This window comes from Pholcus phalangioides, unplaced genomic scaffold, assembly GCF_987345545.1.
Source record: "Pholcus phalangioides strain wild (caught in Gottingen) unplaced genomic scaffold, Ppha-v1.0 ptg000001l_1, whole genome shotgun sequence".
Lineage (NCBI taxonomy): Eukaryota > Metazoa > Arthropoda > Arachnida > Araneae > Pholcidae > Pholcus > Pholcus phalangioides.
In genome coordinates, this window is record NW_028301594.1 from 5,928,041 (window position 1) to 5,945,080 (window position 17,040).

The window sequence follows — 17,040 nt, forward strand, 5'->3', positions numbered from 1 at the left end:
TACTTACTAACACCTGCACGAATGTATATGCTTCGTCATAAAGCTATCAAATATAGCGAGATTGTTATAACCATATCCGAGACGGCACAATTTTTTTTTGTCGTTCTAATGAGGTGTCGTTACAATCCAGGTTGATGTTTCTTTGATATTTTTTGAAATCAGAAGAAATATTGTATATTAACCGATATGCAGGGTGAATAGCAAACAGAGTGTATAGCATTTTACTGGTGAACCGTTTATTCTAGAGTCATACTTCCAATTAGAAAAAGTTTTCAAATAATGTTTAGTCATTCATGGTGAAAGAGCCTGTATAGTTATTAAAATAGAAAACAATCACCTTTTTATACTGTCCCCGTGTACCCCCAAAACCTGATTAGGAAACATTAGGAAGTTGTTTCCCTGTCTCTCCCGATGTCAAAAAAATTCCATGTTTCTAAGTGCAATATTCACTGAGTTATTTGATTCGAAAAACGGGAAATTTTTGAAAGAAAGGCGTTAAATGCGGTTAAAACGGTTTTTCCGTGTGTATTTAGAGCTTTTTTTTTTTCCAAAAATTTCTTCAGTTTTTTGAATTCGAATATCTCAGTAAATATTGCACTCAGAAACATAGATTTTTTTTTGGTTGGCATCAGGAGAGACAGGGCAATAGGTTTCTAATTGGGTTTTGGAACACGCACGGACTGTGTAAAAAAGTTAGTTTTTTTATTTAAATAACTATACAACTCCTTGCAACATGAATGACATATCTGAGTACTAAACGTTATTTGAAAACTTTTTCTAATTGGAAGTATACCTCTAGGATTAATAGTTCGCCAGTAAAATGCCATGTTTGCTATGCACCCTGTATATATATTTCACTGTATCCTTTTATTTTATAATTAGGCGCAACTTATCCAAATAATAAATTATTTCGGAAATTATCGAGAAATTGATCTCTCGGATAAAAAAAAACACAATAGAATCTGATAAAATAGGACCAAAATTAATATAGCAATAAATCTTTTTAAAAAACAACATAAAAATGTAAATTTCTCCCAAAGAAGAAATAAATATATTCCTATAAAATAATCGATTTAAAAATTAATGATCTACGTCGACAGCAGAGGACGCTAGTGAAACATTTTTTTTTCTTTTGGCAGGCGAATCAACACACCAGACTAACCATAGCCCCTGCTCTGTCCTCATAGGGCAGGCATCTTCAATCAGTTGCTTGCGAGCACTATGGTGCTCCCTGAAATACAGAGTGCTCCAAGCTCGTGTCCGATTTCGTGCTCACGAGTACTTGAACACCGTCCCAAGTAAAATTTTGATTTGTACAAATTGCATTGAAGGATTGAAATCATCCTGATTTCATGCAATTGGAATGATAAACTTATCGTTAGGGTGCTTTTCTTGTGATCATAGGTACAGGCAGAGTGCTCACGACTAGAAAAAGGTTGAAGACCTCTGTCATAGGGGATTTAAGATAGGTACCCCCGCGAAGGGTGTGGGCCATGGTGAAAGAAGAACCTGACGATGCCCAGAAGGAGAATCAACACATTTTTGATATGACTGATCAACAATTCATTCAAATGTAATGAAATACCTTGCATGAAGTTTTTATTTCATTATGGATTAGGGTTGACCGTATTTAATCGAGAAAAATACGGGAAATTTCGATTAAAATACGTGATACATAATAAATTTGTCAAAAATTGTGAGGGTGAAATTGCCATAACCCTTGGTAAGAAATTCAATGCCACAGGAACTTCTGTAATGATTTAAAATGTATTTCTCGCAAAATAAATAAAAAAATATCGAGCGTTGCTAATATGTGAGACTAAAATAACTATATTTATCGTCATATTCATTTTAACCCAATTTATAAATTATGCAAATTACTTTCATCCACCATTCTACTAAATATCATGAACTAAAGTAAGCTTTACGCGATAAGCCTTCTTCAAATATTGCTTCATCTGGTAGTTTTTGAAGAATTTTTAATGAAATCTTGGCGAAGTATATAGTTTCTTCAAATTTTTTTTCGAGGAAACTAAACAATAACAGTTTTTTGAAACGGCATCTCATAAAATTCAACGTGATTCTAGAACGTTTTAAAGAACAGTTATTGTGCCTAATGTAGGCGGGATTTTCATTGGAATTTGGAGAGAATTTTAATCAAAAAAAGCAAACTGATGAATTTTTTGTTTATTTTTGAAATTTTTTAAATAAGGTAAAAAGCAATACTTGAAAAATAAGGAGAGGATATGATAGGAATATTATGAAGTCATATTTTCTATGTTTTTCAAGTAATATAAAGTGTTTAGAACTTCTAAAATTTTTGTCATTAAAATCCGAACCATAATCACTATACTGGTAAATCAATCATGGAAAGATAAAAAAAAAGTGTAGCTTATTTCAATTTCTTGAATCTAATTTCATTTAAAATGATATACAGATTGGGTAAAAAGTCCTGAGCAAATTTCAAAAATTAAGAAAAGAATCCACATAAAATTTTCGGTTTGCACCAAAATATTGTATTCATCAGTGCGTTAGAAGTGTTTTTTTATTTTTTGATGAACAATGGAAAAGTTCAAAACTTTACTCACAGATGACGCTGTATCGGGAAAGACGACATAAAATGTACATAATGCGATACAAACGGAGCATAATTAATGTCAATTACGATTTATGATATATAAAACTACCATATTTCAATATGAGCAACTTTTCTGGCTCGAGCTACACCTAAATGGGTAAAAGAATGATTATATTTATTTGACCCTTTATTGGTCCTTGTTGCTATGAAGCAACACCAGTCCCGGCGGAGACCAGGTGACTTTTCTTTCTGATTTCGCTACGACATAAAATCCAGAAAATATGTTTCCTCAACACCTGTTTCCTATAATTTTCAAATAGAGCCATGTATTTTGAGATCGTTTCGGCATTGATGCTTCTAAGAAACTCCTAAACATTCGATTTTTACTTGCGAGCTGTTCACGAAGTTTCTATAATTACCTGAAGAATGGTTCGAAGGTGCACATGTTTTTCATTTTTTGAAAGATAAGAGAGAACAATTTTTTGACCTTTGCATTTTGGAGGGAAATAACACATGTGGATGAGCCCTAAATGACATTTTTATACTATTCAAATGAATGTAAATCATATAAATACAGTGTTTCCCTTGAGTACATCCCATATTTTCTAAAAATATTTTTTGTCATGTAATAACATTCAAGGTACCTCACGCACACACATTTGCTAAACCCATCAAAATTTTTTTCATCTGGCTATTTGAATGCTTGTAAAATAAAAAGTTAAATAAATCATAATAAAAGTAATCTTCATAATCATTAATTATGCACTGCTTTTGCCACATTTTATGTGTAAATTGAGTTTATTGTGATTCACCCCTTCTGTGAGTACAATTTAAGTTCAATTTTGAACTTTCTTTTACTACTGCATTAATAAAAAAATTTTCGAAGCCTTTTTAAAAATTTTGGTGCAAATCGTACTTTTTTTTGTGGTTAATTGGTTGATTTTTTCATGAATTTTTTAAAATGCATCCAGGAACTTTCACCCATCAAGGAATTTCAAATATACCACCCTGTACTTTACGTAGAAACGGGGAGATAAAAAAAAAATGTTTAAATGGATTAATACGAAGGCTACAACGTTTCTAGGATTACGGATATAGCAAATTGATCTCATCCCAATTCTAAATGACATTCGAGAATACCCTTTAGACCGGATTTAGATCCAACGAAGCTTCTTTACTTACCACGTAAGATTTGAGTATCTGCTTGACGTTCTTCATGATCTTGAGCAGATAATCCTGGATGCCGTCATCGGAGAATATTGAGTCTTCATTGGCTTCCACGCCATCAGTTTTACTCTTTATTTGCTCAGAGGAAGAACTCTTGGTGATCGTCGAAGACCTTCGGTTAAACCTTGAACTTTGATGGTTATCCAAGTTGAATCTTCTTTTACCGGACTGTCTGGGACTCCATGTGTCAGAAGAGGTTGAGGTTGAATGGTGCACCTGATACAAATTGAAGCAAATTTAATTAATGGACAAATTTAATTAATTAAATTCCTAAAAAAATTACGATATATTACGTGTTTAAAAGGGGGTTGGTGTACGTAAATTTTCCAAAAAACACATTTTCCAATTTTTCAGCATTTAAATACTATGAAATTTTCTGCGTCTAGCTATGTTCAAGTTTTTGTTTTACCTGTACTAAAAACATTTTTAAAATATTTTAATATAAACTGCTGGCAGGCATTACACATGCTAATGCTATTCACTAAAGTGCGTTTTTTTTTCAAAATTACGTTTTTTGTTAGATAAGGAATATTTTTCAAACTACGCTCATTCAAATGTCGTGAAACTTTGTGTGGCTCTCAAGGCTATGGTGTTACATACTTTAACACGAGCTTTTAGAATTTTAATTGTTGGTCATTGTTTTGTTCGAATTTTAACTCCAACAACATGGAACTTTTCAAAAATTACAAAAATTTAACCATATTTTATGCGATAAAAATTTTTTAAAATAATTTTAATAAAAACTTCTCGCGTTAAAGTACGTAATACCACAGTGCTGAGATACACAAAGTTTCAAGACATTTGAATCAGTGTAGTTTGAAAAAATGTTCCTTATCTAACAAAAAACTTGATTTAAAAAAAAACGCATTTTAGTGAAAAACATCTGCATGTGTAATGCGTGCGAGCAGTTTATATTAAAAATATTTTTAGTACAGGTAAAACAAAAACTTGAACACATTAGACGCAGAAAATTCCATAGTATTTAAATGTTTAAAAATTGGAGAAAATGTGTTTTTTGGAAAATTTTTACGTGTATTAACCCCCTTAAGATATATTTTCAAAATAAAACAAAAAAAACTTATAAAAATATTTAAGCCGGATTTTCCTAGGAGTAGAACTTTTGCGCCGTGTGCAGCGTGAAAACGCTGATTGGTTAAAAAAACCCGAATTTCAGGTTTTTAACTAATCAGCGTTTCCACGCGCTGTAGTAACCTGCTCCCAGGGAAACTTAGCTTTACTCAAGATACCGCGTAATGAGAAATTTAGTCAATTTCTTTCAGCTTCAATCTGACAAACAAAAATAATCAGAGCACTTTCACCAATAAAAAAAAGGCCACATTTAATGCTAATATCAGAGAACAAACAAGAAATTGGGGCTAATTGAATTATTAGAGAGGTGTCTTCCAACACAATTTTTTATCGATCGCCGACCATTAAGAACTAACTCGGTATCATAATTAATTAATTTTTTTTTCTTATGGGCATTGCTTTAACTAAACGCACAGCGCATGGAAGTTGAGTGTGCAAACACGGCAGCTTGCTGAGTCATTGTAATTTTCTTGAGGATCATCACGTGATGTCCCTCTAGTGACCCTGAGTTAGATGGAGTGTGACGGCACTAAAAGGAAGAGAGGAAATTCGCCGGAATCGATCAATTAGAAACTGGTGGCCCCCGCCGTGAACAGGGTAATCGAATAACCAAGGATGCTTGAGTGATTGCTAACAAATCACTTGAGCATTAACAATTATTTGATGAGAGGAAACTTTCCTCCTTCTTCTAAGAATAAGATCCAATTTCCATAAATTGATGTTGTTAATTGGAAGTGGCCATTTCCCCTTTTTATCCATCGTGTACTACTATACATCTTCAAGAAAAAGGGCATTTTCGAAAAAACGAAATAATAGCCAAACAATGGTTGCAACAAGAATCGTTTTGCATTGCTACAAATTTTGTATAGATAATTCTCGGTTTGAATCTGATGGTGAGATTTTACGGGAATTTTTTAATTAATTTTTAAACGAAAACGTTCTTGACGTGATTTAAGAGATATTATATGAGTGGTACATTTGGGTAGAATGGAGTGCCAGATTTTCTCGGCCTTTAGGTATGGCCTCCAAATACAACAGTGATAAACAAATTCAAAATGACTCCATGATGCTATAGTGCCAGTGTCGTCGGTTGTCATCACCACCACAGCTGTGTTCTGTAGAACATTTATTTTTTCACTTCCAGAAATTTAATTAGGCAAGTGTTCAAAAGTGTTTATCAATTATTGGAAATGTGCCCAATAATTTGAAACTAAGCACATCACGAATGCTATATTTTACTGTTCTGTGCTCGATTTCAACTAGTGATTCTCTCCGGTTAGACCAGTGTTTTACAAATGGGGCGATGGAAGGGTCCGGGGGAAAGCGGTAGAAGCTTAGGGTCTAGTACAGCATCCTATGAGTTGACTTGAGTTGTGGGTGATGAGAAGAAAAACATTTTGAAAAAGGGGGAGATGGAACGAAAAGTTTGGGAAACTATGGGTTAGATGAACGCTTTTTTTTCACAAATGGTGTGTCGGGTAATACGAAATACCATAAATATTATTTGACTTGGGCTAGAATATTTCTTTTCAAGATGGAAAGTTTAGTAAGATAGCAGAGGAAATATCTGGAAATAATGAGTGTCATGTTCTCTAATGGATCCACTATGACTGTTTTTGAGGCAGAATAGGAACATTGCATTTGTGACTTTTGTAAACAGACTACGACACCACCACATCATCAACTACAAGAAACAAACGATGAAACTGTCATAGACTCATTATATTATAAATATTGTTTCTTTATCAATTCGAATTGATTTTCTTCATTTTGATTGATTTTCTTCCCTATCCCATATTACCCAACGAAAATATTTTTTTAAATGCCTTTTTTTCTTAGTCATAATAATTTATTTTTAAATACAATACACTTGTCATTGCAAAGACAAGAAACAAATTTTTTTTTATAGAAATACAGGTTTCAGGTTTCTACCATGTTTCAAATTGGAATAGTTGAAAAAAATAAAAGTGGTATTCCATATTACATCCAAATGCACTCTACATTTCTGTTATATACACACAAAATTAAAAATAATTGGATTTTTTTAAATTACATCCAGAAATTTTCTTCAAACTCCATCTAGAAAGCAAAATACAAGGTTTGTTAAATCATATCGATTCATTATTTCAAAATTTACTGGCAAAACCCTTGCCCGTTTTCATGTTGCGACACTCATGAATCCACCTCTGATAGTTATCTTCTTCGACTTTGAGCTTTGGCCTGCACTTATCTTGTTAGCTTTGGCCCGAGTTAGGTCCGACCGTCCATGTACGGTAACGTTCAGTGCACACGAGCTCTAAAGAAAGATTGAGATGTTCGTTTCCTCTGTAGTCTAGGGCGTTCACCCGGAAAGTGAAAGGACGACAGTTCGATTCGCCGCAAAGGCAGTTGAATTTTTTCTCTTTCCTAAATATATCTTCGCATCAGCCAGCAGTTAAAAACCTTTGTATAGTTATCTTCTTAGCAACATAACTAATACTGCAGTGAATATGTAATTAGATTTCCCCGGATTGATTATAGTCGTTATCCTGAAGCTATGGTCCCTTACATTCTGAAGCCAAAAAAAAATACTGAACACTGAAAGAAAATAAGTTGAAGCATCGTAGATATTTGGTGCCGAGAAGTTAAAAAAAGTTATAAGAACGAATTAAAGGGTTCGTTGAATCATTTTTGATTGAATGTTTTTGAATTTACTAGCAAAAATCTTGCCAGTTTTCACGCTGCGACACTGGTGGATCTGCCCCCCCTGATAATGAGCTTCTTAGCAATATGAAATATATTGCAGTGAAATCACTATCTAAGGTTTTACAGGGACGCGAGTATCGTCGTTTATTTATGGAAGACAATGATACATCGCTGTATATTTGATGATCCTAGGGCGTTCGAATAACAACTACTCATGGACAATAATTAGTATTAGTCGAAAACGCTAATAAATAGGGCATCATCAGGAAAAACATTAATATCTGTTCGAAGTAAAAAAAGTATTGATATAATGGGATCATTCTAATTTTCGTTTCAATTAAACAACGGTTCCGTATTGGTAATGCAGCATCAAAATCCTTTTGAAAGCCAGATAACTAAATTTATGCTGATATGGCATCAAATTGATAGAGACATGGTTTGTCAGATTGATGATCACCTGATATATTAAATGTCCAATGAATTTGGAGACAGCTTGGTGCTGGTTAAAATCTTTCTTGATCAAAAATGACAGTTTCACTTGAAGAAGAGAGATGTTACCGAGATGGCTACAATGATTAAGTGAAACTACCTAGTGGTTACTGCAAACAGTTACCTTCGAGAAATTTCTCGAAGTCGTATGGGGTTATCAGTGATGTGAAAATGGTCAAATTTACTTATTGTCATCATTACAGATTGTGTTTAATAATTGTTTTTTTAATTGCTTCGAATTTTTAACATGACTCATAAAATGTCTTTTTAAACGTTGATTTTTGCCAATTATGATGCACATTACTTTGAGCAATGGTTCTTAAATCTTAACCTATGGTATGCTGACCAGAAGTGATCCGCAGGCAGACTTGCTAAAAATATTCACCCGTTGTAATTGGTATTAGTTATACCTTTAAGGGCTAAAAATAATTATACCTACGTATTTGGGTTAGCCATACATCATCGACGACAATGCAGGAAACTGTGATGCTAAATACGCTACTAAATTTTTCGAAAAATTGAAATTTATTGCTTTAAATGCAATTTGCAAATGAATACTAAAATTGATGAAGGGTGTGAGAATGAAAGGCTGCTACAAATCGCAATAAAAAAAAACGTATTTCACGAAAAATATTCAAATGATCTGAAAATGTGACTGATATCATATACCTCACTGAGAAAAATACGGTAAGCTGGGATCTTAAATAATAATCCGTAAAATACGGGACATCGTCAATTGTCATTAAAAACGTTGTCACAAGTAGGATCAATCACCAATCGTAATTAAAAATTTCACAAAATTGAGGACAGAACGTTAAAATTACCTGACAAATCAAAGTAACGAAAAAATGATATGGGATCTAGTAAATGTCAGATGAATATGTATATTTTTGTCATAATTATCATAATATAATTTATATTAAGAAAACGCTGTGTGTGTATCCACGACTTTCGTAAATATATTCAAATTCAAATAAGTATCGTTGATAAAACGGGACATGTGTGAAAAATATCGAACAACGAAAATCAAAGGAATGTCCCGTAATACGGGACAAAAGAAGTCCGTAAAATTGTTTTAGACATTTTACTGGTCCTTGTTTTCAGAAATGTCAAGAAACACTGACTTAGAGTTATCGCGGCGCCCGACTTATTAGAATTTGAAATTCTCTATGACTTACCTCTGTTTGACATTCTATATTCTTGACGAAAGGGTCATCACTGCTCTCATCCAAGTCACCATCATCGTCACCGGAAGAAGCAGAACCATGTTCGTCAGAGTCTTCCCTCAGAGCCATCATTCGACTCAGTTTGCTTTTTCTGGCCACGTAACCTTCTTTGGTCTTTGAGAGTAGGAGCTCGGCCGTTGTTGAATCCTTTCTGACTCGACTCTTTGGTTCCGGGGAACCCTCGTCCTCGGGATCTGAGGGTTCTTTCTGTGCGGGGAGAAAAAAAAATACAAGAATAATACACTAATAGGTTTTCCTTTCACCAGACACGAGCATTTTGGAGAACTATCACTTCAACTTTCACTCTTCTACTTAAAAATCGTTACAGATATTACAGGGCTAGACAAATATAAAAAATACGTACCCGGAAAAACATTGCTTAGTTTTACCTTTTTGAATAAATTTCCCCCCACACATTCAAAGCGGATGTGCAGCTATTTATTGATGAAAATATGCAGATAATATAAAAAGTTAATAGCATTGCATTACATTAAAAAAATAAAATTATTCCTTTGTTTGATCAAATCTCAAAATTTTTAACAACACTAGAGAATTTCCTATACGGACCGATTTTGAATAATTTTTTCCCTGAGTTTTGATGAGTGATGGCCACCTAGTCTAAGGCTGGTATTACACTAGCATTGACAAATGCAAATAATGAGATGTTGTATCAGTTACACTGGAGCGAATACAATCCATGAGCTCATTGGTCGCATTTACAAGTTTTGTAAGACTTGCATGAAACTTTTTTAGTGTGGCCACACATAATTATCCTTTTCTCATGATATTTTCCCCACAAAACAAATGTGTTGCCATCTATTGATGAAAATACTGAAAAATTTAAATAAAGAAAAAAATGAGTATTTTTTAAATATTTTTTGCATTTCACATCTGTTTGAATTCTCAAAATTTCCCATAAACCATAAAAAAAAGTTTCCCCAATTTTTTGGATGTTTTACGTCATCGTCGGGAATGTGGTCGAAATGAATTCATGCCCGAGCGAAATTTTTATGTGGCCCGGGCATTTCGGACAATATATTTGTCCAGCCCTAGTACATAACCATTGCATCAGCAGGCAAATGAATTAAAAAAACAGAATCATTCAAAACTTACGTGATTTACTTTTTCATTTGTTTCAGTCGATTTATTGACTGTATTGGTGACTTCCGAAGTGACATTACTGTTGGTGTTGCTCGACGTCACTGTCACTGATGCAGTAGAAGGAGCAAGTGATACGATGCCAGTTGAAGCACTCGAATTTATTTCGAACGGAGAGTTCGAAACTGGAGAAGTTGGAGTTTTAGGCACATTTTGAAAGTTGCTATAGCCGGGTTCTTGTTGGTTGAGCTGCACGTCACCACGGTTTCGATCCGGTTCTCGCGAAGGAGCCGGAACTGCCGTGGTTGACATCGTCGGTTTCACCTCGGCTGGAGGTTTCACCACTGCCACGCGAACTTCATCACCATCGGCGCGACCCCTGCCAAACGCAGTAGTAACTTTAGGTTTCCTCTCTTCACTGTTCTCGGGAAGCTTTGGAATAGTCCTCGAAGTTCCAACGGAATCCAGAGGACTGGAATTTGTAGCACGCAAGTGACCATCCTTATGTCGTCCGAGACTGTCGGAGGAAAGGCTCTTGCTGCTTCCAGCTGGAATCATTGCAGAAGAGCAGGAGGAGGATGGCCCTTCTACCACGGTGGCTTTCTTGTCTTCCATTATTTTCATGAGAAGCACTTTTTTCAACAGAGGCAATTCGGTCGGAATGTCTGTGGATCTAGTTCTTGGTTTATCCTCGATAACACCGTCACCGTTGTTGTTAATAATACGATTACTAACTTGAGGATCTCGGGAGCTCGTCGCTGATTGACTGCTTGCCTTGGCTGTGCCGATGACCGAAGCAATCCTCGACGTCAAGGAAGAAGCTTTTTTCGATATTGCAAACTGAGGATTCTAGAAAGCCGAACAACAACTTTGAAAATAATCATGGAAATACAGTATTTTTTTCAAATTCAATTTAAAATTTAACTACAAAAATAATAAAAATTGCTTTTTAAATCCATCACACCGGATTAAGTATGTTTTTAGCATTTCGAGATAAAAGTAAAGATATTCTATCTCTTATATGCGGTCATGATATTCAACAAAATATACTTTGTTAATAAATAAACCGATGTTCTTTAACGTTTTCACGACTGCGAACCTTTGACCTTTGAAGACCGGGCACACACTGCTTCCCATCTATCTGGGAGAGATATTGAAGCGTTCCCGAAGGATGGGTGTATGCGGAAAGTTTTATTTAAAATAACGAAACATAGTCACCTCACACGAAGGCGACAAATAATAAATTACAAAAAAAAAAATCATAAATCTGAAATCATATAACAGATAAGTAAAAGCTAAACAATCAACGCCAATGGGCAATCAAAATAATCTATAGCGATAGTCTTTCAAGTATACATGTATTCAGAACCCGATTACCATCCATGAAATGGTTAGGGATATTCGGCAGGTCCTCCACAAGAGGTGGGTTCGCATATCTCGGATCAAAGCACATGTGGGTGAGTGGGGGAACGAAGAAGTAGACACAATAGCCAAAGCAGCGACAATCAGTGGCACACAATTAATTAAAATATTATTACCACCATCTACAGCAAAACAAAAGGCAAGAAAAGAAATAATCTATAGCAAACCCTATGCAATGATGCGGAAACCGGAAGAAGTGTCCTCAAAATAGTGCCAAAAGTTTCATACAAAGCAAAAAATTGGAGCAGTGGGTTTGTATTTTTCACAATCAATCACGGACCCTTTCCAAATTATCTTCATCGCTTCATAAACGAGGAACAGATCAATGCTTTTGTGGTGAAATCTGCACTCCCATCCACTGTTTAACAACATGCAAATTATCAGCACATCTAAAGCGCATGGATGCGCATGGATGCACTGCTGGAAATGACACACTCTGGTCAAAGAAATTTTTTTAAAACAAAAGTAGAGTGAATGAAGTAAAGGAAAAATAATTAGATGGATACAGAAGATAATGAAGAGAAAACGATCCCAACACAGATGCAATTTCAACCAATAGTAAAAGTACAGACTGCACCACCTTCGCTGTTCACAAAGAGAAAAGAAAGTGATCGTAACCATAAAGACTGACGGATGGCGCAATAACAGTGCAATGCCGTGGAAATCGAATGATTTAAATTGAAGATGAAACCGATTATGTGATTTTATATCGGATTCGTGATTGATCTCAATATGCGATTTAAGATTTTATATTCGAATTAGGATTCAATATGCGATATAGGATTACATCCAAGGATGATGTCACTCTCCGCTCTCCGAAGGTTTTTAGCAGCTGGCTGATGTGCAGATGAATTTAGGAAACAAAACAAAATTCAACTGCCCTTGCGTGAAAAGTCACCTTGGATAAGTCGCCATCTGGTGGCAGCGTCAGCAGTTAGGTGAGCTGGGCTGGAGTAAGGTCCGACCACCCATGTGCGGTCCCGTTCAGCGTACACGAGCTCTAAGGAAATATTGAAATTCGCTGCTTTTGTAGCCCAGTAAGCTCACTGGCAAGCGAGAGGACGTGGGGATTCGATTCCCAGTAAGTACAGTTGAATTTCCTATCGTTCTCTTCGCATCACCCAGCTGTTAAAATCCTTCGCGCACACAGTATTGCATGTTTAATTTATGGTTGCATACGTAGATCATGATCTTGCAACTTATTGATACTTAGATTATGATTTTATACTTGTAATGATTATTAGATCATGATCTTGCAACTAATTGATACTTAGATTATGATTTTATACTTGTAAAGATTGTGATTTTATACTTGTTATGTGATTATGATTTTATACTTGTAATGATTATGATTTTATACTTGTAATGATTATGATTTTATACTTGTAGTGATTATGATTTTATACTTGTAGTGATTATGATTTTATACTTGTTATGTGATTATGATTTTATACTTGTACTGATTATGATTTTATACTTGTTATGTGATTATGATTTTATACTTGTAGTGATTATGATTTTATACTTGCATGTGATTATGATTTTATACTTGTTATGTGATTATGATTTTATACTTGTAGTGATTATGATTTTATACTTGTAGTGATTACGATTTTATACTTGTAGTGATTATGATTTTATACTTGCATGTGATTATGATTTTATGCTTGTGATGATTATTATTTTATACTTGTAATGACTATGATTTTATACTTGTAATGACTATGATTTTATACTTGTAATGACTATGATTTTATACTTGTAATGACTATGATTTTATACTTGTAATGACTATGATTTTATACTTCTAATGATTATGATGCATTTCGTTCGTTTTTTTATAAATGAATTGCCAGAGGTACCCAGTCCGTGTGTGAGGACAATGAGCCGATATTTCCATATGACGATGAGGCCAGGGTATCTCTCGGTTTGACGGTCGGTACTCATATTATTTCTATTGACTCGAGAGGAGAGCTATAAATTCTAATCTTCCGAAAAAGTAAAGGCTATTATTGAGGATTAATAATTGATAAAATCTGAAGTGAAATGTATTTTACCACAGGCTTCGCGGAATCTTTCAGCCCAGGAATTTGTTGCCGGTTCTTATTGGTTGCGATCGATGGCGGTGATTGTAGTTGCGGATCCGAGTTGCTGGAATTGGCAGACGTTGCGATGACAGCCTGAGTTTGTTGTTGATGTTGCTCGCGGGCTCGCAACAGTTTCAGACGTTCCAAAAGCGGAAGACCTTCTCCTATTACTTCACGAGGGGTATCGGCATCCGAAGGGGATACACCAGTCGGCAGAGGCTTAATCGAGTTCGCTGCACATGAAAGGTAAATTAGTGAATTGATCGATTCGGATAACTAAATGTAACATTTAATGCCGATTCTAATTAACGATTATAACGCATTTCTGTTGAACATCGACAAGTCGGTAAATTAGATGCGAAAACTTACACGTGACGGCGGTGCAAGAGGCGACGTCTCCAGAATTTTCTCTCATCGACTTCTCTTGTTCGCCGAGTAAACGTATCCGTTGCAAAAGTGGTAGGGCTTTATTTAGTGGCGTACTGTCCTCACTGCTGTCGATAGACGCCGGTGGAGAAGTTGTACTGTCCACCCTGGACGTTAAAAGCTCCGAGTTACGTAATTGTGACCTCATGTTTGATATACGGCTTGTAATGCCTTCACGGGGGAAAAAAGAAAGACATTTTGAAAAACGTTTTGTCAGAAAATGATCTATTTTCAGAAATTTGAGGGAGTAAACTAATTTCATAAATAGATACTATAATGGTGCGTGTGTACAGGGTTGTCCGAAAGACGATTACCAACTCATACATGCGCTTCGTAAACATTCGTCTCGGGAATTTTTAACGAATTGATACGACTTCCTTACGTGTCGAATTGAGTGTTCTGAGTGTGATGCTGATGTATTTATGTTGTCTGAGTTATATACATTTATATATATTTCGTGTTTTAGTAGTGTTGCCATTTTTTTCCCTTTCTACCGTGCATCAACACATCACAATTCCTGTAATATCACCGTTCTAAGAACATTAGAACTGATCGAGTTTCCTCGGAGACCTTTTTCTCTAGAAAGAGAGTCATGTTATAATTCCGTCGTCATTTTGAGTACGGAAAAGAAATTCGGTTATGGCACATTGAGCGATGGAGGTATCTGCCAGTGGTCAGCGGTCCTTAAGTCTCCACCGTCGCCTTAGTGGTGGTCGGCTGAACATGGTTTCCTGCGGTTCCCAACTTCGAGCCGATCTCCCCGTTAAAAAGTCTCGACGCAGAGAGCAACAGGCCCACTACGGTATAATTATTCATTCGTCACACTTCACTCACTATGAGTTGAGAAAAAACTCATAGCTTAATAAAAACATTGATTGCAGATGGCAGGACTACACATAACAAGCATTGCACTGAAACAAATTTCTCTGAAGGTTTACTATACGCACATACACATTCCAACATCTAACAATTCGTTAGAAGTTCCGCAGAGGAATATGGACGAGGTGCATGCCTGGTTTAGTAGTAATAGTATTAATCCTTAAGTCGGATAAGGAATTACTTTTTTGTTAATTTCCGGAATTTAACTAGCGGATCTTATGCTCGGCTCTCTCTCTGCGCCCGTGTGGCGTGGTGGTAAGAGGCTCGTCTACCACCGTGAAGATTGCCGTCAGGTCCCCGGTTCGAGTCGTGGGAAGAATACGGATAAAAAGATATTTTCATGTTTTCCCTAACGAGCTTGAGGCGAGCACCGATAGATGTCACCTTCAAATCCAACCCAACTCGTTAATGGCACTAAATTGCGATATGGCCAGAGTTGGTGAACTGGTGATGCGCTAGGCTTAATTTCAATGGACAAGCATCTTATCCCTACGCCAACGTTTTCCATATTTCGAAGCGATAGAGAAAATGACATCACCCACCGCTTTGAAGGTCAGCAATGGAAAAAGCGGAAGTGATAGAAACGCATGCTTGCTGCATTTATCTTGGCATGTGTATCAACCTGTAAACTTCAAACAAAACTGTATTTCCAAAATAGTAACTAAATTTTGCCTGTAGACGGCACTGCAAGTTTTCAAAAATATTGCATTTATTGCTCCTTCCTTCCCTGTATTACAGTGGGGGAAGGGGGGCATATCTATCACGGCGTACGCATTCCTATCCCTCCGTGTGTTTTCGTAATTTACTTTTAAAGTTGTGCAGTCATTTTCTAAATATCGAATGACTTTCTTCAAGTGAGAAAGAACATTGTGCAACATATAACTTCATCAAAAAATAGCAGACTACAATAATATATACATATATATTATCTGCATATGGCAGACATATATCACGCGTTAATGTTCGCAGGCACTAACCATTTGCAAGCGAAAACTCACTCTTTATTCTAAAAAAATGAACATCATTTTCAGTAATGAATATTTCTCTTGGAGAAGATAGCATGAGTACATTTTACACGAAGAAAATCCAATTATACGAATCTTTAAAGTCACGCTCTAACGTCCACGGTTCAGACAACACTTTTTAGTTTTAAGAATAAAGATCCGAATGTTTAAGGAATAAGGAGAAAGGCAAAATCGATATCCATTAATATGCACGACACGAGAAGTGTCCTTTAGAAACGTCTCAACGTTTTGACATTAACTATAAGGGCACCGTAATCGCTTCCTTTCACAAATGTGGAAATGTTTCTTTTACATTTCTTAGGGAAGAACAAGACTTCTCACATTCATATAAGAAAAGTTCATAAAACCCAATTCTTTAAATGCATGATGTTATAAAAGCATCGAAATATCGGTGATTAAATGAAATTGGTTGCTTCATGACAAATAGTCGAATGTTAGAGCTGTATAATGATTAAAAAAATTGATTCAATCGATGTGAAAACACGAACAGAAATGTAAATTTTACGAACCTTTTTTAGGAGAGGATGACTCTGAATCACCTTTCAAGTTTATTTTCCTAAAAAACAAAGTCCATTGTAAGTTGGAGAAAGATTGATGTTAGGTTATATTTGCATAATAAACAGGGTGATTACTTAATCCCGTTGATCCTAGAGGCATATTTACAATTAGAAAATGTATCCAAATAACGTGTTGTTGTATAGTTATTAAAATAAATACAGTAAAAACTCGATAAAACGTCATCTCATGTTATCGAAAAATTATGACGGCTTAAGCGGAGTGACAACGTAACCAAAGTGCCGTCAGTTTAA

At 35.5% G+C, this 17,040-nt stretch overlaps 1 protein-coding gene across 1 annotated transcript in view; it reads right to left on the bottom strand.

Annotated features, from left to right (window-relative positions):
* Cngl (Cyclic nucleotide-gated ion channel-like) overlaps positions 1-17,040 on the bottom strand; it is a 149,206-nt gene that overhangs the window by 15,916 nt on the left and 116,250 nt on the right. The window contains exons 15-20 of the mRNA XM_089244422.1: positions 16,741-16,787; positions 14,271-14,498; positions 13,872-14,134; positions 10,408-11,241; positions 9,247-9,501; positions 3,761-4,021 (exon numbers count right to left, since the gene is read on the bottom strand). Of these exons, the coding sequence (XP_089100548.1) occupies positions 3,761-4,021; positions 9,247-9,501; positions 10,408-11,241; positions 13,872-14,134; positions 14,271-14,498; positions 16,741-16,787 (1,888 nt within the window). The remainder of the gene's footprint in view (positions 1-3,760; positions 4,022-9,246; positions 9,502-10,407; positions 11,242-13,871; positions 14,135-14,270; positions 14,499-16,740; positions 16,788-17,040) is intronic.